The sequence below is a fragment of the Falco punctatus genome (genome assembly GCF_963210335.1).
Source record: "Falco punctatus genome assembly, chromosome: 15".
NCBI lineage: Eukaryota > Metazoa > Chordata > Aves > Falconiformes > Falconidae > Falco > Falco punctatus.
The window spans coordinates 3,755,133-3,782,071 of record NC_137595.1 but is presented as its reverse complement, the minus strand read 5'-3'; the positions used below and the strand labels follow the sequence as shown (position 1 = coordinate 3,782,071).

Genomic DNA, 26,939 nt, shown 5'->3' with positions numbered 1-26,939 from the left:
TCTTTTTCAACGGAGCTTGCAGCAAAAGTCACTTGACACTAACGCTGCTGCATGCAACGACGACTCCTCTGCAGTACGTGGCCAGGAGTGGGGGTTAGTGCTTCTTGCCCGCTACTCCCAAAGAAATTACAGTTTATAGCTTGTTAGTAGAAAAATGATGTCTTTAAGATCTAAGCCAATGTTTTCAGAAATATCATGGATTGTCTTTATTGCCAGCATAACAAACCTCCCAAAATATAATAGCCAGTAATGTGACCATTGCCCTTGGCAGCACCATTAAACTGGGCAGTGAACTACTTCAAATAGCTGCGAGTGTTAAACATTAGTTCTGCCTTAAGTAGGTTGATTTTAGCAGTCAAATGTGCACTGCAGTCTATCTGAACATTAAAAGCACCTTTCAAACTTAATTTTACAGAAATGTTAACGACCAGAACAAACTATTGAAGGCAAAAAAGAAAAGTAATTATTTCAACAGATGAAAGGAAACAGTAAATTAACACTCCTGTTTTAAAAGGGGGCTCAGTAACTTACCTGCTTTAAGGAAATGCCATTACTGAATGTACTATGGATATTTTGCTTAACATGTTTATGGGTTGGGGTTTCTTTTCTCTTCTGGCCATTAAAAATGAGGTTTGAGAAAGAAGGAGAGCAGTAAATCTTTAATCGAAATACAAGTTCCAGAAATGCTTTATCAAAATCCGGCAAGAGAACTGATTCCTAAATATCTATGTTATGTGCCATGTACATGTATGTACATGCAGTGAGGGAAAGGGAAAAAACTGACAGAACAGAACAAAGCCTTCCACAGCGACAACCTTGATGTCCACAGAGGCCTCTAAAGACTGTAGAAATGAATATGACAGAACTAGAATGACTCAGAAGTATTCCTGATATACCACCAGTGCCTAAGTACATTAATAAAAAAGACAGCTAAACTAATCCTTTTATTACATTAACAAATATCTAAATTTGTCATAGCTTAGAAAATGTTAAGCTGTTTGTTTTAAAATACAAAACATACCTTTCTTTTAATGAGCTATTATTCAGTGCAATTTTGAAAACTGTTTAAAAGCAGTCACTGGCTTGCAAGCAAGATTTTCTTACCATATGTGTTGCAATATGGAAGCAGATTGTAGACATTTCCAAAAGGAATTTTAGATATATATTTTAAATTTTTTTACAGCAAAATTTAGGTGATCATGGGTTTTTTCGTGGACGTGCATTTTCTGAACAATAAAAAATGTGCTGATATAAATGTGGAGTTTGAAAATAATTTATTCTGCATAATCAGCATAGCTACATATGCTTTTCATTCTGAAATCACTCATTCGCAGACTTCAAATGATGAAATGGTAATTATTCTTCTGACTTATAGATGTCCACTTTGAAAATACGGTCAACAGTAAGATTTGTTCAGCAAAGCTGCAATGCTGATGAAAGGGGCTTTAATCTTGTGTTTTAATTAATAGTTTTTCATAAAGGATAACCTAGTAGATAAAGATATGGCATTGTATCGTGTATGTATCAGTTTGCAAGCGTTTATGCATATGTCTAGAGATACTTAATGCTACACACACGTGTATTCGTATAAGACATATATGACCTAAGAGGAAAGGAAAGAACTTCTTTCAGAATTTAACAATACTGAAGTAAACGGAGAATCAGACGGTCAGGAAAAACTGATGATGCAGTCTCAATGACTTTGACAGTAAAGCCAATTTAAGTAGTTCCCACGCCCTATAGCACAGCTTATCAGACCCTCTGTGAAAATCTTCTGGATGCCTATTTTTAAACTGCATCATATAAATAGTCTCTTCACTAACACCTCTGGACGATACAGGATTATCATTCTGGGAAGCCATTTCCTTGCTTAAGGTATTTTGATGTGGAAATATACGCAATCTGGTTCATTCTTACCCTTACTTAAATCATGGCAGTTAATGTCATTTCACATAAAAATAGGGGTGAGTTGTTTAAGGCCCTTTTCACTAGCTGAATGAAATAGATTATCTTGTGCATTTTAAAGAAGAAATTTAGGAAAGCATGGAGAAGTACACAGAGCGCAGCCTTTGATGGACAGAGTACAGGTAGGTAGCATGCCAAGGAGAACAGCCTGCCTGGCACTAACTGGCAGGCTGGGCACTGGGGCTGGAAGCAACCCTACCGACATGACCAAGTCAGAAACCTGCCAAAGCAGAAAGGCAAGTTTGGTGGGAAGTCACTGCATCGAGGCTATGTCAGGAGAGAAGATCGTTTGGGAGATGATCAGAATCACAGAACGGTGGAGGCTGGAAAGCACCTCTGGAGGTCATCTCGTCCAACGCCCCGCTCTGGCAGTGCCACTGACACCTGGCTGCCCAGGTCTGCCTGAAAAATGTAAGTGGCAGAGAAGGTAAGGTAGACTTCAAGCTCAAGGTATTTAAAACTGGCCAGAAAAAATGAGGTATGACCGGCAGAGGGCTGGCAGCTAAGCAATTACTGGCACGAAAGAAGAAATCTACTCCACAAATTAACTCTTGCTTTAGTAGCTTCTGTTCCTTTGAGGGTACTGAGGGGACAATTCAAGGAATAAGCAATAGCCGAAGACAGTATTATATGGTGGAAACCCTTGAACCTTTGTATCGGACCCACTTGGAAACTGCCAGACACACTGCCCAAAGTGAGCTGCAGCCTGCCACCTTTGTGTCCATCACCCACATGTTGGATCAATAATTATTTGGTATGCAGTTGTGATAAATACAACCACATTCAAGACTTCGAACAGTAACTCCTACTTCTTCAAACCCACTGTGACAGTACTGTTGTTATAAACACATCTGCCTCAAATATTAGGGTAAGAAGTATTTGTGAGCCAGCAGTCCGAAATGGTAAGTTTTAGCTGCACACAGCAAGGCACACACTTATTTAAAAATAAATGTGAAATTCAGTCTTCCACAAAAGAAGCAGTGTCATGAGAAAACTCGGGCTTTAAGTTTTGTAAACACTGCATTTTCAATATTGGAGTGTCAGTCTTCATTCACTCTCTGACAAGGTTGTCAATCAAACAGCAATCTAGTTTTGTAAGACTTTAACCAAAGATCAAAGCAATGATACTGCTGAGTTCACATTACCTTCCCAGAGATAACCACTTGAACACCTTCACAGTGCTGCATCGATATTAACTTTGCACCATTCCTTCCAAGCAAATAAACCAGGACGAAGTCTGACAGCCCTTCTAGCTTCTGCTCTCAGCCCATATCTAAACCAAGTCCCAGGCCCCATCCCCTGAACCCCTTTGAACTGCCACCTGCATATTGAAGCAGAGGACTGCAGGACTTCCATTCAGTTAAACTTTCGTCAATTAGGAAGAAAATGAAATGTGCTTTCTGTCTCCTTTGGGAAACACACTGAATGTCTTTGACTCAATAACAATAGTTGGGCAATAAAAAGATGAGTGAGCAAAATGTGGTATATCATCGTTTTGCTTTTGACTTCAGCCCAATGGCAAATGAAAGGCATCCAAAATCAATTTCAAGAAGCTAATAAATTCAGTATGTGAAAGCAGTGAAAATATAACTTTTGCAACCTCATCATCAGGCTGATTTCTAAGCAAAGCTGCCCCTAATTCCTGCACACTATGTCACCCATATTTTCAGTTTCATGCAGGTAATATACTATTTCTACAGAGTTCATATTCTGAGACTAAATGTAGAGATACATATATATATATCTTCTTTCCACAAACATATGTCCTGGTAATATTGTAATAAAAATCTGAATGTACTATGCCCGGGAAATCATGTCGATCATTATCAGTTACTTCCTCCGGTAACGGTGAAAGAAAGGTGACGGCTAACGCGGCACACAAGGGCACGCTGCAAGCAGAACGACTGCTTTCCACAGCCCCACAGAATGTGCAGAACAGACTCTTTATGGCAGCACGGGGAGGGGGCTGCTGGCGTTTTTACTTGCTTGTTAACTGACTGAGAAGCTTGCCAGACCATGCCCATCTAAAAGCAAGATTCCAAAGGGAAATGAATTGACCGTAATTTCAATATAAAGTACTCCTTAAGCAATGCTGAACGCCCTCAATATATAGCTTCTGATCTTCCCAGGAAAAATACAGAGGGCTTCCACTTACTCCAAACAGTTAGTTCAAATTTACATGAGAAGAAAATTCAATCCACAGTTTCTATCATGACCTAAGAAATCTTGATTTGGGGTCAAGTCCATCCAAATGATTCAGTGGCAACTGCTCTTAAGCGCTCGCTGGCCTTTACCAGGGGGCTTCGTACAAGATGTGATTTTGCAATGCAATTACAAATAAACTACTTGAGAAAGGGAGGGATGGCACGGATGTACCTCACCTGGCTTGTAAGGCCAGTGCTAACGCCTACGACAGCAGTGACGATGTACCACCCTTAGCTACGCACCAGACTTGCACATGCAACATAAAAAATTGCCAACAAATGTCAAACCAAGGCATGCAAACAAGCGGCTGTACAGCAGGCCTGGGAACTGCAGGTCTATATTGGAAAAAACCCAGAATTTCTGAGAGCAGCAGTTTCTCCTGACACAGCCAATCTACGTGATGCCTTTTGGATATTTTGTTGATCTGAACCAACTGCAGACAGCGATATTACACAAAGTCAATTACACTTATCTAACTCACTTAGAAGCCATTAACAGTGTTAAAATTTTCTTGGGGTGCAGTAATCATTTAAAAAGAACAAATAAATTTTTAAAAATCCACAGCAAAACTGAACAGGTTTCTGACCTTGGAGATTTCTATGTCAATATATGCATTTGTTTCCTGTAGAAAAAGAAGACATAAAGAGAAAAAAGAGGCAGTTGGCAGGAAGCAAGCTGGGTGCTGGACAGAGCTTGAATTGGCAGAGGAAAACGTGGCTAGAGATTGTAGCTGAAGATGAGGGTGTATGTGGACCGGGGACATGTGCGAGTCTTAGAAAACAGTAGGTGGAGAAAAGTGTGGAACAGAATTATATTTAAAGGGGAGAAGTTAGAACTAGGTGAGAACAGTAAAGGAATCACACTTGGAGTGTAAAATACTGCTTTTGTCACTCAGTTCATACTGTGAACATGTCCGGGTTTTTCCTTCTCAAGGCAGAAGCACTGGGAAATGCTGTTCTTTCTTACTCTATTTCTTCACTATCATCCTCCTCAGATGGTGGCAGCTTTTGGTAGCCTAGATTGTTATTATGGGACCTGGGACAACTATTTCTTCACACTGCAGAAAACACTATGTCTATTTTTCATGCTAGAAATATCAGATCTTGTTTCCTCTGTCTTTACACCAGGATTTTACTGACCAGATGAAAATGAGTGACTATAAAACCCAACTCAAATCTGAATCACACCATAAACCCCCCTCTTTTGTATTTGTTGTATCTATTTTACCAGTTCACCTCTAATGTTAATAAGCAAGAGGAAACAATAATTTTTTTAGTCTCGAACACTGTTTCTTCAGCTGAAGACAGTTTGTGCCATGCCTGCTCTCCACACTTTCAGCTTTTTAAAACACCTCCAGCAAAAACAGAAAGTCTAAGAGATTATGTTACTGATATTTCTGTAATGCCAAATAAGCACAAGGGTATCTTTCAAATCTCTTCTGCAGATAAAGCAGGTTACAAAGTGTGTGTGTGTATATCTACAAGTCACCTTTGAAATAACAGCTCGTCAGTGCATGTGTAACCGTCTCCCGGACTCCTTAACGCTGCTTCCATGCTTGTGTCGCCTTGCCTTTCTGTGCAACCGACTGCACCGCTTTACACCCTCTAGCAGAAACCTATGGGTCTGTGATCATACACTGCCTGGTGGCCTGGCTTTCACCAGAATGCAAATGTAAGCAAAAGACATATGAGCACATATGTTTTTATGTGAAACAGAAGTTAAGTTGTGAATGCAACGCATCACCCTGCAACAAGGAGCTGCAGTAGAAGTGAGCCCTGTCCACCCCAGCTGACCCACTCACCACATCCCTGCAGCCCTGCCGGCAAGCACAAGGGGGTACTGGCCATTCTGGGGGGACTCCTACACACCACGCTTCGAAGCACTGCCTTTCTCCGTGTCCCACAGCACAGCATCGCATAGCTGGATCTGTTGCCTGCCAGACGCATAGCAAACTACTGGTAACATTGCAAAAGCTGCTCTTAGATGTTACCATGTTTAAACAGCACTACATTGAAAGTATCTGTTCATAACACATAATTAAACTACTACTATTTATGAGCACCCTTAATGCTGCGGGGTCCTATTCCTTTTCAGACCTCTCATCAGACTTCACTAAGCATTCAGCGACTTTACGTATTTTTAAGCATGAATTACCTACACAGTCAGTCCTTCTTGCCCATAGGATTTAAAAATAATTTTCAAAATGAAAGTTACACTTCTCTGCATTTCCTTATATCTTTGATAATTCCACACAAAATAGTTTCTCCTAAATTCTGTTTCTTCAAGTATTTGTAAAGACAGCACTTTTATAAAAACATTTAACAACCAGAATATACTTAAATGCCTAACTGTATCCATAACTAAGTCTTCATTTAGTTAAAAAGTTCTGATATTATCTCTATTATTTATTCTTCAAAGGAGAATAGTAATTAGAAAAGTTCTACAAATTTGCACTAATGAAGCAGAAAAATCTACTATGAATTAATGAATTTTATTAATCATCATGTAAGCAAATAAATATAAAATGTTAAAAATGTAAGCATATCTAGCCCCTTCTTTTATTTTATAGTAGTTCATGTAAGGTTACTTGCAGGTTATTTCTAAATCCTTATAATAACTTCAGCTGGAATTGTAGTTTTGCTGCAAATTTGAACTTTTATCAATGGATCTATATTTACAATCCACAAACACTGAAAAAGAGAAGGCACTTAAATATGCAGCAAAATTACATACTGAAAAAATCAAATAGAGTGCAGGGAGAATAAAAAGTAGATATGAAGCAGTGGTACAGAAATTAAAAATAGTACTTAGAGAATTCATACCGCATGTTATTGCCACCACTTACACCACGGTAAGATTTAAGCTAATCATTCAGTCCTGATGCACAGGCTTCGAAGAAATAACTTTCAAAATATGGGTATGTTAGTTGTATAGGAGAAAAACTACAGTGCCAGTCCTGAAGTCCTGGTGTCAGAGGAAGGGTCAGCCTTCCACTGCTTTTTCACAGCCTCCCCCGTGCTGCAGCAGCTGAATGCTGGCCCGGCGCCGTTCAAGGTTGTCTTAAGTGACTAGTGACCCACAAACAGTTTTTGGTCCAGGACTGCCCACGTCAAGGCAGTGCAGACACACCTCTCACTCTCTAACACGTCTCCAGCGTCACAGCTGCCAAGATGAGAACGGTGGAGAGCTGCAGGAGGTTTGTGCTGCTGGGGAAATCCCTGCCCCTTTGCACTGCTTCTGTCCCTCCGAGTGTGACACTCAGGCGCAGCCACAGGTATTTAAGCCGCAGAGCAAAACATGGCTCACAGGCTAAAACTAATTAACCATCCATCCAACACCACCGAAATGCGTTCAGTGGAGTTCAGAACCTTCAGGTGCAGTCAGAAGGATGTCGGTGGGATCTTACCGCAGGCCACTGCCACTGAGTCGTCACAGAGACGGGGAAGGGTGCTGTGCTTTGAGCGTGATCCACTCAAGTTTAGGGGGTCTCTTAACCAAAACCTGCTGAGGTCTTACTCTAACTGCGAACCCACATCAATACCTTTTCTGGGTTTTGATCTTTATCGGTTGGCACCTGAAAGGAAACCCTGAGTCCCTATTTTTGTTTACCTCTTTCCTCCCTTCCTCACCTCCAGCATCTTTCCTTGCTGTCTTGAAAAACTCCCTATAAATCCAGGGGGAAAAAAGGATGCCATTAAAAACTGCCTTACTACAGTACGTATTATCACCATTACGTGAAATAATTGCTCCTTGGGCGATTCTAGACAGTCAATTAACCCCCAATTCATGACTCAAGTGGCAGAGCAGACACTCAGTGCATAAAGGGTAGGGGTTCAACTCTCGATTAGGATGATATTTTTTTTCTGCAATAGTTTAATCTTGTGGTCAATTAAATCCCCCGGCATTGTATTAATTATGATATGAATTCTAGGCAACTTCTGATTTAAAGGTTAGTCGCAGTGTACTGCACTGGACCAAAGCCCTGGACTTTTAATTTTTCGAACTGAAAGTCTATTCTACCTTAAGGGGAAAAATATTCTTTTTTGAAAAAGAGACCAGAAAACATCTTTACATTGTGTTTTCCTGATCTGGAATACTTTAAATGCCTCCTGTACCTTTATGTCAGCAGTAAGATTACATTTATGTCATAGAACATTTAGAACTAAGTTTACTACTGCACCACATATTCATATCACTAGTTATATTAAAAAGGATTTCTAAGCAGACTTTTAGGGATTAATCTCATCTCCAATTGCTGAGCATATTTCCTACGTTGCTGGGCATAGCAGCTTGGAATAGTAGCTTACTTATCCATCTGCTAGACATACAGAGACTATCAGTTCGTGAAGTAATTTCTTGGTACTCTTTTTGGTAGAATAAAGTCCTGGATTTCCTCAGGGAAGCAAAGGACATATGCTGATGCTCTATGGTTTCTGAGTTGCTGCAGAGATGAATTCTTCTTGGCCAGCTTTCTGTTGAGTAGGTGCTGGAATCGTATAAAACAGCAACTTGTAAAAAAAAAAGTAAAATGGTGAGTTCCCTGGCCAAATCAGTGATCTTTTTTCAACTAATTATTTTTCTTGCTCAAAATGAAGACAGTTTGTCTTTGAAAAGACTGTCTATCATTAAAAAAGAAAAGTATTGAAAGTTTTTGAAACAACTATAACAGATGTCATAGTAGTTGAAAGTACAATTAGAAAGCACAACGCCGCAGAAATAAAACTTCAAACAAAAGCGGAAAGAGTTCTTTGTGCACATCAATAATTTAGAATGATTTAAGAACTGTTTTATAGATGCAAGTGGAGCTCTTTCTGTCTATATATAAATTGAATGTGGTCTTTATAGGCAAACAAAAAGGGGATACAATCCTTTTAAATTATTTTTAGGATAATTGTTTCCACAACAAACATCATTATTTATCAGTTTTGAACAGAAGCCAACTGCTAACATTTGAAATGCACAAATCTTGGCACACAACATAGAAATGGTAATCTCCCCCCTTTTCCAAACCAGTTTTGCATTTATTTTACACATTTGTCAAGTTCTTATCTCAAAGCCCATGCAGTGTTACCTATTTCTATCAGAAATCATTATATTTTATTTCTAATCACCTTCCCGTAGCTAATTTGGTAACTCAGGAAAGGAAACATTTATTGCTAACAGATGCTGTTACCTTCCTGCTCACTCACATATTACTATAAATTGATTCAACAGCCTGGAAAACAAGGTTTAGTATGTATTATTTTGCCTTCTGGGTTTCTTCTGTTATAATCTTTCTTTTTAGATAAACAGTCTCAGCAATGCAAACATTCCAAAGCTACACCACAGCTACTCATCAGCCAGGATGTGTCCGTATTACACAGCGCAGTGCCATGTAACAAGCCCTGAGATACTCTGCCCACTGCAAGCAGTGTAACCATCCCAGCAGCGGGGCTCCCTCTCAGGCACCCCACTTCTGGAGCATGCATTCCTCCCGCAGAGCACTGCACCACGGCTCACAGGCGCGCTGCACCGCTGCCCTTCCACTGCTGGGGGCAAGCGCTCAGCCTACCTGCTGCCCTGTAGGCACAAGGAGCACGCAGGTCACCTTCTCTCTCCTACCCACAGCGGGATTGCGAAAGGATGAGCCAAATCTTTGAAAGAGACACTTCAATTATCTTTTTTCTTCCTTGATTAGATTTTTAAGGGAGAGCTGGAACAGCCCATGGAAAAGGCTGAAGAGGCTGCCCTGAACCTCACAATCTTCATGTTTTTATATTTATCTATATCCTTACTTCTGTAAGTAAACTTTAAGTAAATTATCTATTCTCTGTTTGAAACCAACTGAATTTTTTTTTCTCATTTCCCTCTTGTTCTGGGCTAAATACTAAAATGGGATTTTGAAGCATAGGCAGTTTTGTGTCCAAAGAGATGAGATTTTCCTTTTCAGAGGAGAGGGAAGATATGGGAATAAACGACAGTCCTTGAAGCTGCACACTTTCTTAAGAGAAAATGTGAACAGACATTCTTGTAGAGTCACAGAAGAAAACAGTTCCTCAACAGTTTCCACTTACACATTTGAATATCAGAACACAATTTTGCTGAAGTCCACCACAATACAAAAGGGGAGGCCCCAACCCAGCTACTTTGCTGCTGTCTACAGCACAAGCCCCCACGCACTGCCTTTGAGACATGAAAAAAAATTTAGGAAAAGTACAAATTTCATTGCTGCCCCCCCCCCCCCCCAAAAAAAAAAAAAACAAACCCAAACTGTCAATTTAGCTACAACCACTACAGAATGATAATCATATTTTTCAGATGCTTGGGATCATTTAGCTTCAGCATTTTATGCGACTGATGATATATGAACTGCTAGTTGTGTAAAATTAAAACTCCAGCCTGATCTAGAATATATTTAATGCATGCTATATAGGCAGCGATGTTTACAAAACACTAATCCTAAAATAGGGTGATGAAAATCTATATTGTATATTAAAGACAATTCTTATTACGAATAAGACTATAATCTAGAAGTGCCTGACTTACTTTCTGCTGAGATTTCAACATGCATGTATATACAGAGCTTAATAATGAATGTTCTTGAAACAATAAAACTCTCTCTCAGGAACTCATGGAATGATTTTTGAATCTTGGTGGCTGCTTTTTTTTTTTTAAATATCAAAAGCTTTGTACAAAGAAACAAAGGAATTATGCCAGGATGGAATCATTAATATCACTGCTGTTGTTATTTTAATTTTACAAAAATTACGCTTTCCTTAAAATACACCAGATAAAAGACAATTCAGTATATATAAACATACTCTTTTTATAGAGTAATTTCAAGCTCTCCTTTCTATGCAAATCCCTTCTGCCTGTAATGCTGTAGGCTATATGACAATAATGTCAAAAGTCAAACAGCAGCTCCGGCAACTCCTCCTTTAATATGTGGATTTCTCCACACTTTTGCCTGGAGGGCACCTTCATTACAGCCACTTTCTAGATTCTAAAACTAACAAAAACCAACGCAACAATAATAAATACAGGCCATCTCCTAATTGACAGCATCTAAAATGTCCCCAAAGGTTACAGATGTATAAGTAACATGTTCTTTTCTGAGTAAATCCTATTTTCTGACCTCTGTGAAAAAGACATGTGTACACACACAGTATTCCGTTTTTTGCTCCAGGTCAGCCATCTACCAAAGATGTTCCATCCTCCAGCATATTCTTACACCAAAAAGGCATCTTCCACCACAACAGAAGAGGCACTCCACTGAACGGTCATTAAAAATTTTAGAGTTATGCATCCCCTTACAGACAGTACTCACCTGAATAAGCCATAGGGTACATCAACAAATTCACACAAGCCCAGCCTAGCTATCAAAATCCTGCACAGCAGTTCAGGTGATGGATAAAATAGACAGATTCAAAACTATACAATGCTTTATAGATTATAACATCTCAAAATACACCTGGAAGCAGGATTTTATTTATTAAACTACTTGTTATAGCCTGTCATATTCTGTCAACTAGAAGAAAAATCTGCTTTGGAAACTACTGTCACACTGACTACAAAATAAAAGACGAAAATAAATCAGCTGGTATTTCAAGAGCAACATGCAACGGCCAAGCATGACCAAAGAAGCGTGCCTGGGGAATTTTGTATTGGAATAACCATGAACTTTCTAGCTTTGTACTCATTTGCCTTGAATTTCAGAATTCTAGTGGCTAAATAAGTTAAAGTCTAAGCGAGCCTGTGTATGTGCAATACAACCTTTTGGGAAAATTACACGTTTTTAACAATTCTCATGAACATGATTAAGCATTACAATTACATCACAAATGAACAACACCCCCAAATTACTCAGAAGTCCACCTTGTACTTCCAAAAGTGGCTTGATTACTTAGTGGCTGATTTTCACAGGTATATGGAAACAGGAGTGATGCCTCAGTCTAAGAAGCCCGATCCTTCAAGGAAAAGCTACGAAGGCACTTGATGTCCCAATGCTGGGCACAAATGTGTCAACGAGGCATATGTGATATCTAAAAAAAGCCAACAAACAATCTCACAGCTGCCTTTAGCCCTCAAAATTTATGCCCAAGGTCCCTCTGGCCACGTGTATTTTGGCTGTGAAGCTTAACTTGGGCCCTGTTTGGAGGATCTGAGATAGTCCCGGGATGACAGTACTCCCTGGCTGATGGCCTCATAAACCCCAAGTGGGTTTGAGTGGCCACTTGAGAGACAAAGAGTCCCGTTTTCAAACCACCAGACTATTGGTTTGGGATTATTCAGCAAAAGGGTTTGGGGAGGGGAGAAAAGACACAAAGCAGCTGAACAGTATGGCTGGTAATGCAGCAGGCCGAGGGACCTAGTTAAGGAGCTTGCTCTTATGAATATTTAATCACTCAGATGAAGTGGAACAGCTTTAACTGGAGATAGTGCGATAGATGCAATGCAGAGACACAACAGAAGGAGGCTTCACTTAGGAGAGCAGATTCAATCTCCTGCTTTAACTTGAGGAGTCTTGAGAAGGAAGCTTACGTCTCACAGAGTACCCCAATGACTGGGGTATCCCACATACAGCAAGGCACAGGTGTCTCTCCTTCCATCTTTCTATCAATCGTAAGTACCTGCTACAAGAAGAATATTCATAGCTGGAGATCCTCAGCGAACGTAAGCATTTGCCTCCCACCCCACAGCAGGCACCAGCCCCTCAGTGACCCAGGCAGCCCTCCCTGCTCTGCCCAGCTTGCTGAGACAGGTCCTGATAGAACGTCACTGTTAGTGTAAAAATAATTATTTTCTCCTTGTAATTCTCATTGTTATTTCATAACTTACTGGGTTGTATAATGACTGTATAACGATAATCTCACAATCAGTTATTTAAGGTTTGTTTATCCTTTTGGCAAATAAATTGCTCCTGCGATTAAGGTAAGGTGAGAAGAAAAGCAGGGAGACATTTCAGAAACATGACAACTCCTTGGTTATTTTGCACATTTTTCTCCCTATCTCATTTATGGAGATATATAGAATAATAACATGAATATGAAAAAAACTTGAGCATAGTCTAGAAGTAAAAAAACCAACAAAACAACCCCCCAAAAAGGGTTTCCAGACATATTTCTTTGTATTTGTGGTTTTCTGTTTGGCTTTTTTTTTGGTGTTTTTTTTTCCTGTGGGAGGACAGTAAGGTTTTGGGTAACATATATTACACACATTTCACTTACTTGCTGGGTCTTACGCTATCTCACCCATGCATCTACTTGCTACTGTTTCATTATAATAATGTTTAATAAGAAAAAATACTGATTAATAAGAATCATTAAAAGAACATCACAACATTAATACTGAACTTATTCAAAAGTGCAGGGAGTTTCATGGAAAGAACTCAAAATAGGCCATTTTTCTTCAAAATAAAAGTGCCTGTTTTAAAATAGTTGGAATTATATCAATTGCTTACTATTGTGGCCTCCCACTCTTTCAGGCACTTAATTTCTGAGGCAGAGTTGATAATATGAAAAAGCTACTAACAGAACTGTCCATCCCCAGAAATAAATATGGCTCTAATAAACAAATACCTAACACAGCGAACGGTACTGTAGTGGTGCCCTCTGCCCCAACAATCGAACATGAAATCTGATTTCCTTGAAATTACAGCCTGAGCTGGCAGTGGTCCGGACCTCCTTATGTTCTGCAGCCCCAGTGGCTTCTGAGTTCAGTATATAGGTCATATCAGCTCTGCTAACAAGGTATCATGTAACTTCATCGATGTAATTCAATGCAATGTCTGAAATATAATGAACACCACACTTATTCTGGTTTCATGACTACCTATCTTCTTCAAGAGGGTAATCTTTCTCTACTTCCAGTCTCAGGTTAGTTGACTATCTTACATGTCCACTAAGGAAATATTACTTTTATTATCAGGAATATTTGTTCTAATGCAGTACGTACAAACACACTTTGCAGAGGCACATAAACATATGGGTTTGCCCTCAGCCTTCCACCAGAAACCTCTGGGCAAGTCACCCTCACTAAGGAAAAGAGCGCTCTTCATCGCCACCTTAACACGACTTTTACACAGAAGGCAGACACGCTCCACAAAGCAATCTTAAGGTACTCAAAAGATCAAATTAGAAAAAATGTCCTGAATACATAAAAACGCTGCACAGAACATAATCCGCCAGCGCTAGGCATGCCCCAAGGCTTCCCTGTAACTCGTGCTTTCCTGCGCCACTGGCCCAGGAGCAGCACAGACATGCAGCGCATCCCCCCGCAGGCACCTGCGGCTCTCCCGAGTTGTCTCCAGAAATCAGGTTACATAAAGCAAAGTCCCCTCATGCTGTAAAGGCTGGATTTGCTCTTTGACAGCAGGAGCACATATCGCTGTCACAATCATGAACATTTTTGCTCCTCTCTGCTCTTGCCTGAAGCAAAGGTTCCGGAGCCAGGGCCACGGCTGTGACTGTGCCACGCAGCATTTCACTGACACATAACACCCATCTACGGGCAACGTGACAAACTCTAAAGCCTAGCTCACTATTAGTGACCCTTAGAAAAGAAACCTGTATTTTTTGAAGTGCTGCTTCTATGAATTTCTTGAAGACACGAATGAGACACAAATACTACAAAACTTTCAAAATCACCACTTAAAAAATTTGCAATTAATTTGAATTCTTAGCTGTTCACTTACTTTGGCCTAAATCAAATGCATGAAATATGCCAGAAGTGTCTTTTCTTGTAAGACACCTGTACTGAAAGCAAAAATTACTGGCTTGTAAGTAGCTTCCTAGTGAAGAAGTGTTTGGTGGTAGTCTTTGCTGTCCTTGCTAGGAGTGACATGATTTTTCAGTAACATATACTGTCTGTACAAAAAAAATAATCAAGGGGCAACAGTCTAATGCTTACTGGATGATTTCCGTTGCCCTGCAGGCATGCATGGTTCCATGCCTGGGCACACAAATGCACAAACCCAGTTCCTGGGGAGCAGGTTTGGTGCTTATGCCTGGCTCAGCACTCAGGCAGGGGGAGGCTGAACCCATGTTAGCACACTCCCAGAGATCTCAAGGATTTCTGTAACATGAGAAAACCATTCAGCAACCTTTCAGGATGCATATTTTTCAGATCTTACTGCTTGTAATGAGGACTGAAGGCAAACTTATTAAATAACTCATAGACATTAAGAATGTCACCAACTGCAGTTTTCAGGTTAATGACTTTGCATCAGAGGTATTACGAATCAGAGAATTCAAAGGATCTTGTTCTAATACAAGTGCTAACTCTAAGGAAAAGATTCCTGGGACTAATCCAAAAGCTTTCTTAGGTCACTGGATGCCAATCAGCAATTTTTCTCCCCTTTTATGCCTTTCGAATCTGATATAGCTCAATAAGTTGGACCTACCTAAAACTCAATTCACAGTACTGGAGGAAAAGTGGAAATGGTGACTCTGAAGACACACCCTGACTTCGGAAAGCAGCTACTTTATTCTGACTTACTTTGTTCTTATCTGCTCATTTCATTCCATGGACTTACATGAATATCTTACTATGAAACTTAGTCCAAAGCCTGTTCAGTAAAGAAAATTTGATTATTTTATATATAGACAAGTAATTTGTAGTGTTTAGACAGCAATACATTAAAGTCACTGAAATCTAATAAATAAAACAAATTAATAAATTATATATCAATGTAAGAAACTGCCTTAGTCAATCTGTCAAGATAATTATGAAGTAGGTATTTTAGTCTTCAGAAAAAATGCATTCTTAAGAATGATTCTGCAAATAAAGATCTAATTTAAACTTAATGTATACAATGCAACCTTGGAATACTTCATTAGTATCTCTTGCATAACTACCCTTGTATTTATAAACATTTGAGCAATGGTTAAACACACAATCATAACGATATTAGTCTAGACACTTCAAAAATTAAAGCTTTACCATTATTTTCTATTTACATATCTAGTGAATCTAAGTGTTAAGAGTTTGCCTTTGTTTCATGGGGTTGGGTTTTTTGATTGACCGATGAAAGACCGCATCTACTCTTAGGCCACTGTTTTAACAGTTGTCAGTTCACTTGCAGGTTAAATTTAACAGAAAAGAAAAAAAAAAAAAAAGACAACTTGTGGAAAAAGCCTTTACCCAGAATAGAGCACTGTGCTTCTTATCTTTCAATATTCTTAAGAGGACAGAAAATACAAAAATATCTCTGAATTTTCCAGTGCACATTTGCACTGGGCATGTCAGTTATGGTTTTTGGAAAAAGAAACCTTCGCAACCCTTAAACCCATGTATTACTGCAGCCACTGCCCATGAAATAACCCCTGGGTCTCTAACAGACACACTTAGATACCAAAAGGAACATGGCTTCACTTCTAATTTGGGGAGTTTTTCATGTATCTCAAGAAAAGATTCATGAGCGTATTTGTGAAGAAAGTTGTTTGGGTTTTTTCTCATTGTGTCTCTAACATGCAGGTATTGACGCATCAATGAAACAGCATGAGGAACATTTGAAGCGCTGGCACCTATCGTACACTTTGTATACACGCTGTGTGGTACAGCTTCGTACTCTTAGCTGTTTTTTGTATTCCTTGCACTCTCCATCTGGATGCTTTCAGATTAATTGTTGGAAAAGTCCCCTCTCTGGTGGACACCCCTCACCACCAGGGCCTGTTGCTGTTTCAGGTGTTCTGCACCTGCTTGTTCTCCTCCCCTCACATAGCGAGTAACCCAGTCCTTTGGCAATGATTAATTTGAACAGTGTAAACCCTCTTTTCTGCTAATGAAATACAGTAAATAAATATAGTTACTCTTTCATTACCATACTCTCAGGCCATCTGAAAATATTTCACCCAGCTGACAGAAAGGATGCAAAATTCTCACTTCCTTGAAGTAATAAAGGGAAAGGCGTTCTTTAATAAAATGAAAAGGGATAGCTGCCAGATGTACAGTCCTGGAGACTACTGTCTACTGGAAACAGGAGACGTAGCCCTTGAGTGCAGGTCTGCGCTCAGAAGAAGCAGGCAGCTGAGCTGCAGGAGGGGAACATCGCCACTGAGCAGCTCCTGGAAATTCAGAGTAAAGCACTTCCTCAACAAATACAATCTATGTCTACTCACAGACCGCTTGAACCATGGTTAAGTCTGAAGATACTGGTCGTTTATGAAATTTTCCCACCAAATTTTACTCTGGTTCACTCAGGGCCAGCGCCCCAAACACCCATGTGAACACCCAAACATGCGGCGGCCCAGGGTCCAGCCGGCCTCCCGCTACAGCCAGAGCGTCTGCCAGCTCCCACCAGGGCTCCGGGAGGAACAGCGCAGCCTGCGAGCATGCACCAGTGCTGGCTGGAATAAGAACTGGTAATATAGTCAGTGGAGCAATCTTCCAAAACATCAGGCTTTGGTCAAACTGTTCCCACTGAAGACATCATGAACATTCCCATTGATTTCCCTGTGGCAAGAGCTGGGCCGGTGCCTTTTATTACTCCATCCTGTATGAGGAGTTTGAAGCATTCCTTGTCATGCAGTCAAACAGAATAATTGTACCAGCATTTAAATCTGACTGGAAGGCATGGCCAAATTCTTTTCTGGCTCGTTTAACCTTCCTAAAGCCAGAATTCATATGGAGGGTTCCATAAAGCCTATACAGGGTTGTGTCAAACACAATCCCTTCTCATACAAAAGAGATTTTTTCCAGGATATATACTGAAGGAGATTCATTAAAAATCTAGCTTCTGTGAGCAACTGTGCAGATAAGATGACACAGCAAGTAAGTATAGTCAGGAAGACTTTGTGTTTAAGTTTCTGTAAAGATCTGGGGCTACGTCCTCTGAGGGATTTTCTGTTTCCTTTCACTAGCAATTTCAAAACAAAGCAGATTACTCTTCACGTGGTTTTCACTCACACCCTGACACGGATGCACAGGCGAAATGCTTGTGTGCCATAATGGTTAAAGACATTTAACAAAAATATAATAATTATTTCGTACTACAAAAACCCCAAAACTGCGAACTTATAAAGATGTTTGACTTTGTTGTCCTCTAATGTTAAGCCTAACCATACTTCCTAAAAAGATGATGAAAGGACGTGGAGTAATTGAGATTTAATGGCACTTCTTCAAAAAGCTTAAAGATATGGTCTGTAACCAGACTCTAACCCCTCTGCTCTGAGACAGCCACTCATTCCGTAAATTCTGCCCCACCAACATATGTGAACAGCTCAACATAATTGGAACAATCTCATATTTACGGTCTTTTTTTTAAAAAAAACAAACAACTATTAAGCCATATTCTCTTCAGCCCTAATTACCTTGAAATTACTTTGACGAGAACAAAGTGGCACATTTTTGTCTGGTGCTGAGATCACTTAAAATGGGACATGGAAAACAAAAACTGTATCCTGAGGGATATCATTGCATTTGCCTACAATAATTACAATATTTTTAATTGGGTTTTATGCTAAGATTTCACATAAGTAGCACTACTGCTAAACTTTAGTTACTTAATATTCAATTGTTGCTCTCTTAATTGTTACAGAGTGCTCAGATTTGTAAAGCTTTATCAAGGTGTAATACACAAAAACTTCTTCAATATCTACCCTCAATGATTTCTTTGTTGTTTGAAAACTTCCAACTTACAGCAAAGCTGGCATTTTATGGCCTGCAGAGCTATAAATCATTTTTAAAATCATGATGATATTACTCAAAACAGATGTGAAAACATATGTTTGCCACGGTTGTATAAACCGCTTACTTGTCATACTTAATAAATGTTGATACTTTTATTTTAACTACATTCTTTCTTAATAACTTTGAAAATCTTTTCCATGGTAAATATATTTTCTGCCTTAGTAAAAGTAATGGCAGGTTTTGAAAACCAAAGCTCATTCTGTATAGAAATTACACGTATATTTTTTGCTGAGCAATCCAGCACAGATCACACTCTTCAGTGACTGTCCACATCTATGAAAAACGTTCAACATATCTAAGGTGCACCAGAGACCAAAATATTTATCCGCCAGAGAATAACAATAGTATCAGGAACAAAGAATCGACACAGGAGTGAGACAAATCATTGAGGAGGAGTCAGCACCCTTGCACAGGGTGGCAGAAGGGCGCAGCGCACAGGCTGGGCATTTTCAGGAGCAGGGTAGTGGCTCTCTCCTACAGACAGTGGCAGTCCCTCAGCTGCTGGGTGCTTGTAGCAGAGGTCTGCCACACGGCCAAATGCAAAATCACCTTGGAATTGTCAGATATACAGTGTTGGTGACTTCAAAATTTCAGCATTTGTCCCACTATAATGGCACAGAAAGGTTTTGGTTCTGGAACTGTGGAATTACTTGGAAATTACATCTTCACTTGACAAAAAGAAGTAATTTCTCATTCTCATGTTTTCAGAGAAAAACAGCCTGTGCAGACCAAACAGAGAAACAGAAACTGTATTCTATTTTAAAATCATAATTTAAAACGTCTTGTGACTTTGAAGCACCTTTTTCTGATGCAGGTGAATATATGAGTACTAAGTTCATCCTAAAAAAAATCCCCTCAGTGCACACAGAAGTAAACATGCATAAAGACCTATTTCCCACTAAAAATCAATTAAAGAAAGATAATACCACACAAACTTGTACACCAGGAAATGAATAAACCTATAGAACTTTAATCTCAAGGTGAATTATGGAACACAATATTTTAGCATCAGATCTTTGTGATTTTCTGTGTGTTACAAGGAATGTTCAATGATAGTAGGAGCCTGGGAATTGAGTTCACAGGTGGTTGGGTATAAATTATTGTCACACTTTTTGGGATTTCTGCATTGTCTTCTCTGATTTTTAAACTGTACTTTCCTTCATCCACCCTGAGTGACAAGGACTGCTACTAACAATAACGACATGATTTGCATCTTTGAGCCCCACAGGATATTGAATTAGTTTGCTGAAATATGACTAAACATGTGGCAAGAAACCATGCACAGTTAAAAAAAATGAAAATCAACCACACTTTCAGCTTTAGATTAAATACCTGTGCAATTACTACAGAAATATAATTTTTTAATCTTAGGCATGAAGGAATGATTGATAACCGTTGAGCCTCTGGTGTTGGTCCATAAATGCCAACAGCAGTCAAGAGAGAAGGACTTAAGCATGATGATCCAGACAGAAAATTATCTCCGAATGGCACAAAAGGGCTCTTTGGGGGTTCATGAGGGAAGTGCTTAAATGCCTAGAGAACCAGCGAATAGAAAACAGCTTCTGCTTCCAAGAAGAGAGAGAGTAGAGTACAAGTCTAGAAAATATAAGGAGGAAGTTTCAGGCTCTTCCTACCTATGACTGGATCAGTCACAGATATCTAAGGAATAGAGCCGATCACACAAAATCATGAATCTGCTCAAATAATTTTATTTAACTCTGGAACCACAGGGCACATTGAGCCTCCAAATTCTCTTTTGAGTAGCTCATAACATTGTCTCTACCTGCCTTTTTAGTCTTCTCAGAAAATGCATTAAAATGACCTCAATCATAATATACACCAGTTTGTGTTTTCATTTATGATAAAACATTCGTATTTGCAGTAGACTTATAAGTACATTTAGTTTACGTTGTCTCCTCTTTTGGTCACTTCCCTTTTCCTTCACATCTTTTTCACTCTGAAACCTTAATATCTCCTTCAGTAAATGCCTTTGTGGTACTTTTCCAGTATTCACTTACCTTAAGTTTTCTTTTATTTCTTCAACTATATCCCATCTTCTTTTATTTCTTTAACTATATCCCATCTTCTTTTTTTCCAGACACGCATATTATATGGTGCTTTCTGTATGTGCTGCCAGAATAAACCTCTCACCTATCAATATGATTTATTTTTTGTTCTATTTGCAAGGAAACAAAAAGGCTTCTGCTCTTTCTTCTTCTTCAATGTGCAGCCAGGGATGCCACTAAAACACCCCCGGTGAACCTGCACACCCCAGCGTATTCGCTTTCTCCGGTACCCACCAGCCACTGCAGGGAGAAGTGAGCAGAGGAGGCACCTCCCTGCCTACAGGCCAGACATCACTTCTGCCTTGCTACCTCTCTCTCGTGAGGTAATATAATATTATTAGACACAAAAAATGGCTTATTTCCCTCACCTACGTACCAGCATTGGTCTGCACACACATCCCCTGGAGGCAAAGAAACAATACCATGTGACTAATCAAATATTTGCTAGGAACTTCATAAATAATTGAGCCAAAAGACCAGCAAAATACTAGCACCATACTATATAAACAGCGAGAAGCAAAGATCTGATTGTTTACACTTCCTAAGAAGAATGTCATGTAAATTCACTGGATACATTACTCATCACAATTAGGCACTTAGCTCTCTTAAATTCATAATATAATGGCACTGCTATGCAGAATACTATAAAAAGGAATAAAATACCTAATACGTGTAATTAAATGCCTGAGATGGAAAACAGTCTGTAGTTTTACCTTTCTCCTTTTGTATTTTTTTTAGGCTGGTCCCAGTTTCTTGATCAATGAGTTCTCCTTCCCTGCTGTTGGTCAGCATAGCTAAAAAAAATCAAGAGTGCAGAGCAATGTAACACGATCAGTTAAAAAATGTCCGAAGAGAGGAAAATATTACATTATATTTCCTCTTTGTCAATATTTTGGTATTTTAACATTTATTCATACTATACAGGTTCTAAAGCAATTGACTATTTTTATTGTCCATCATCAACCATTTCACTGTCCCAATTCAACATTTAGAGCCAAGTAAAATATGCAGCACAAGCAGATTAGCGCAAGTTGATTAAAAAAGATACCAAGATAGAACCCAAATTACTACTGAGATGAACGTGATTTCTTATGAAATGTTCAAATTAACTAATTAGAAAAGTACTTCCCAGACATCATTTTGGGGAAAAATACATTTAAGGATTTAAGTATTAGTAATTATCTATAAAGCAGAAAGCTTAATAAAAAATACAAATTGACAAAGAGTAACCCAAATTCATAGATGACAGCAAAAAACCAATACACTGTAGTGCTGAAAGAAATCCATTACTTAACACCTGCAAAATCAGTGTTAAGTTTATTATGCCTGTTTTTCAGGATTTCTGGATTTCGTTTTTCAGGATGCCCGTTTTCTTCGTTCTTATTTGATTAAAACATTTCCTTGTCTGCAATTAACCAATTACATAATTTAAAGTTATTCCAGTGAAGACACTTGGTAAAGGTTCATTACTATATTATAGGGGAAGTTTTGGTTGTTTTTTTTTAAATTGCAAAATTAAAAAAATAAATATATATGGATACAAAGTATATGTATGTATCTCTACAACAGCAAGCATCAGACTTCAACATAGAGAAATGTTTGGTTCAACATAAAACCCAGCCTTCTTTAAAAAACTTTCAGCACCATTTCTAGTGCCCAGAGGCTTGCAGTGTGTGATACTTATTATATCGCTTATATTACAAGCTTATATTATATAGCTTACAGCTATTACTAATAGAGCAAACGACAGTACTTTCAGAAGCTTCAGTGAGAACACAAGTCCCTTTTTCACCGTTGTGATAGCAAGTTACATTTCTTGCCCTGTGTATTTCTAGCCCTATTTTACATATGAAAAAGCTGAGGGGAATCTACTTTCTAGGCTCTGCCCTGTCTGTGCATGTGTTTATGCAATGTGGTTCAGGGTCTGTGGACTAGTTTGTGTAAAGCCAGCTGTGCTGTGTGGTGCCACAGTGCTGCTGCACGGACCAGAGTCAAAACTGCAAAATCCCAGCGAGCAGCTGAGCAGTTATTTGGTGGGAGTGAGGTCTACACTGACTAACACGGACTGCATTGGTTCCGTAATTTAAATCTAGCTCAGTAATGCCTGCCTGGGCTCCAGTCACTGCGAAGACAACAGTGCTGACATACACCGATGTGAAAAGATGTTAATTGACTTGCCCTAGATCCCTCTTGGAAGCACCAAGAATAGGATCTGAACTTCCTCTAGACAGAATTAGCATTTTAAACACAAGATCGATAACGTACAGGCTGTGAAAGCTGTGGTGAAGAGACAAAAAAATCTCAAAGCCCTCAGCCTTGTGGTGATGAGGCAATGTGTGGGCATGAGGAGGTTTTTGGAATGGAGAAGCCATCATATAACCTGTGACTTTCCTGACATATATACAAAGAAAAAGGTATCTGGCATTTTTCAATTCCAGGTGCCTTCAGAGGCACCTTCTTACTCCAGCATCCAAGACAAGCTGGTTGTACCAGAGAAGGGGTTGTACCTTTTGTGCGTGGGTGGATGCTGGCACAGAATGAATCTGAAGGGCTGGGCTCTGCATAGTGATAAACCTAATAAAACCAACGACAGTGATGAACTTTCTGGGTATTTTTAGCAAGTGAGTGCTTTCCTGAGTTTCCCAGCAAAGAAATATTTGCCTCAACAAACTTCTAGAATTCTAAAGGTCAGTAACTGTGAGGAGGTGTCAGGCTGCAGAGCACTAACCAATTCTGTCTGGTGTGTTGTCCAACTGGGATGGTGAGCTGGACACGCTGCTGCTCTGATGGGAGGAAGCATGGCTCCCGGGCCGCTGACTGTCTTCTAGGGACGGAGCTGGAGAAGGGCTGTCTTGAATCCTTTCCTTGAAACAGAAATAAAACAAGGTCTGTGCAATTTGATTCACAAACTTCACTGAAGTTCAAGGAAAACATGAGGTTGGCTAAAGCAGCGTTAACAAATGGCCTTTCTGAGACACACAGACTGTGGAAGAGCAGTATAATCCCCTATACCCAGAGTACAGCCTTCTGCACGCAATGTACTGGGGCACAGCTTTTCATCCCTTGTGTCTTGACATAGCATTGGCCACCTTTTTTTTTTTTTTTTTAATAACTTTTTCATTTCTAATTTTTTCACACACAGGAACGTAAAGAAAGTTCATTCCTGTTCTTTCCACAAACTACTTTTAATCTACAGACAGTAAAGTTGACATACATGTATCACATTTCAGAGCTGTTCCAATTTGGACTGAACTGTCACTAAATGCAGTCAGATTTGTAAACTCAGTAGAATGTGCACCTGCATAAATTACATCAGTATCTTCTCAGGGTACTGCCCAGACAAATTTTAAAAGCTGTGGCACTGGTACAAACTTTGCTTTTGCATGAAAAGCACCACTAGCTAACTAAAGGAAGAATGGCTGCAAATTCTTATGTGTACAGTTGCACATGAAACTTCGATATTAGCCTTTAATTTAAATATACATAGCATTTTAGGTAAGGAGAAGAAAAAGAGTAAGAAATTATAAAAAAATAGCAAATTGGAATTCTGCAGTTCTGTGTATGCATAATCACAGATTGCCTGAAGATGACATGGAATTCTTGTTAGTAAAAATCTTTAGCAACACGTTAGACAAGCACGATGTAAGAAGTAATTCAACCTGTCTTGAGGAAGGCAAGAGATTATATGACCACCTGACATCCCCTCCAACCCAGTCCTTCCACATACATAATTTTTCTGAATTAATTAAAAATCCCAGTACCCTTCATTCTCATTCCCAGGACCAAGAAAAAATGAGACTCTTGTAAGGGACAGATCACGGCCTGAGATACTCTAGATATTCTTATCTTAAAATCCCTTTTATATTTTAAATCCTGTTACAAGTCCTTGACGGTGTAGTTCCAAGGGAGAGACACTAATGAGGAGATGCTTGAATTTACAGAATTCCAGAAACTGCATCTTTGGAGTTACCCTTATCTCTAGCAATCATCTGTTCCCCTGGAAACTCAGAACTGAAATATTACTTTCTTTTCTTAAAAAGGGAGATCCTTGTGCCCTCACCTCATTAAAAAAACCACAATTACGGTGTAATCCGAGGAAGCTGTCTCCAAGGAACTTTGCATTTTTTCTGCCTTTCTAATGTATTCTCAAAGATTTTTCATTAAAAGCATCCAATCTGGCCACTTGATGGCAATTTACCATGCGCTTTTGAAAATAAACTCAATAGCATCCAAACTTTTTATGCAGCTTTTGCTAGACAGTATCCTAAATCAATAATACAACTTTAGGAAGAGAATGGTAGATTCTAATAGTTTTTCCATTATAAATAGCTAGCACAATAGCTTCTGCTCATAAACTATTGAGGCAATTCATTAATAACACTGGCAGCAAGATCGACATTTTAAGAATATTCTGTTACCCATTAAAACCATCTCTCTAAACCACACTCGTCTTCATATTTACAGATGCATTTGAGATTGATGCAAAGGGAATGTGAGATCGGATCCTCCTAATAGCAAGGGGCAGCTTTTGCCTATTCCAATCACACCAGCTGAAAATGTAGCACTGAATGTGTTGTTAACAGGATAGTTATTGTACATTAAATAACAACTGAGCCTCAAAATCATGTAACAGATGTGTATCTATTACATAGCTGCTAATCCTCAATGGGTCTGTTTTGACTAATTATCTGTTATTTAATGAACATACAATAACAAATAAATCTTAAAGGAAGACTTCTAACTGCAGTATTTTTTAATGCTAATTAAAAATATTTCTGAAGTTTTACTAGATACAAAATTATTCTGTTGAGTCACAAGTTCCTAAAATTTTGAAAGCTGAATGGTTTTAAACAAACAAGTTTTCAAATTCTGGGGGAAAACAGTCAAAGTCACTGATCTTAAAAATCTCCTGTTTTCCTCTTGGCCTCCAGAAGAGCGGTTTTATAGGTTGCTGAGATGAGTGGAAAAGTAAAAGAATCAAGACTTACTCTCTGGAGGGGCTGCTTATCAAGTTGCTCTTAAAAGTCACTTTCTTACCCCAAAAAGTATTCTCCTAAATAAATGATGAATCACATACATGCAATCCTAAGCTCTTAAATACTATATATCTTTTACCTTTGTGTAAATAATAGCTTCCAAATAGGTTACTGCTAACAGGCTACAACTCTGACTGTAGTTTTATTTTCCTGGATATCAATTTTAACAGTCCTCTTTGGCACTATTTCCTCTCTTTTTACCACAAAGAGTACTCAATTTACAATTAAGATATCACTTTGAAATGATTAGTTTTACAGAAGAGTACATAGTTTAAGTAAATTTCATTGTCTATTGCAACCATGAAAATGAATAGCCAAGGAGAGGACATGCCAACTGTTCTGCAAAAAACCCCCTATGAACAAATATGACTATGAATTAACACTTAGATATCACACAAACAACCATATATGTCATCTTAAATGGGAGTTATTTGAGTAATTCAAAAGCTGATGATTTGGAAAAGCAAAGTATTCGAGCTCCTTCTGGTAACTGCATTTCCCATTGTCTCTTGCTATAAAACAATCTCTGCTTCAAGTAATTTGCCTTCAAACTCAGGGTCTTGGCTTGAAATCTTCAGGCAGAAATAAAAGTGTCAAATAATAATGTCACTCTTAATCACACAGTGAATCACTTTCTAAGAGAATCAGTTGATTATGTCATCTAACATCTTACCAGTTACAAAAATTTACATGTACTGGGAAGATACAGTTTTCCCTACAAGCTGACATTTTCTCTGTAGGATATGTACGACAAATGAGGATAGAGTACCATCATGTAAGACTGCATATGGATTGAGAAATTGTCTATTTCTAAATGTTTGTCTGGAAATGTGATGCTGAATTTCCCCTACTATAATAACTAACACTATGATCAGACTCTTTTTTTTGCAAGTAAACAGATCCATTTTTCAGTCCTGTAATCAGTATGCATCTATTTAGCTACTTAACAGCAATGTGCTCTGGTTCATTAGGTAGCTACTGTTGTGTCTCAGCCTAGTTA

The 26,939-nt window shown here is 38.9% G+C and overlaps 1 protein-coding gene across 5 annotated transcripts in view; it reads right to left on the bottom strand.

Annotated features, from left to right (window-relative positions):
* Positions 1-26,939, bottom strand: part of DACH2 (dachshund family transcription factor 2) — a gene marked incomplete at its 5' end in the record, with an annotated part of 310,315 nt that overhangs the window by 34,212 nt on the left and 249,164 nt on the right. For all 5 annotated transcript variants that reach the window (XM_080365637.1, XM_080365633.1, XM_080365635.1 and 2 more), the window contains 2 exons: positions 21,617-21,697; positions 23,632-23,767. In XM_080365637.1, the coding sequence (XP_080221763.1) occupies positions 21,617-21,697; positions 23,632-23,767 (217 nt within the window). The remainder of the gene's footprint in view (positions 1-21,616; positions 21,698-23,631; positions 23,768-26,939) is intronic.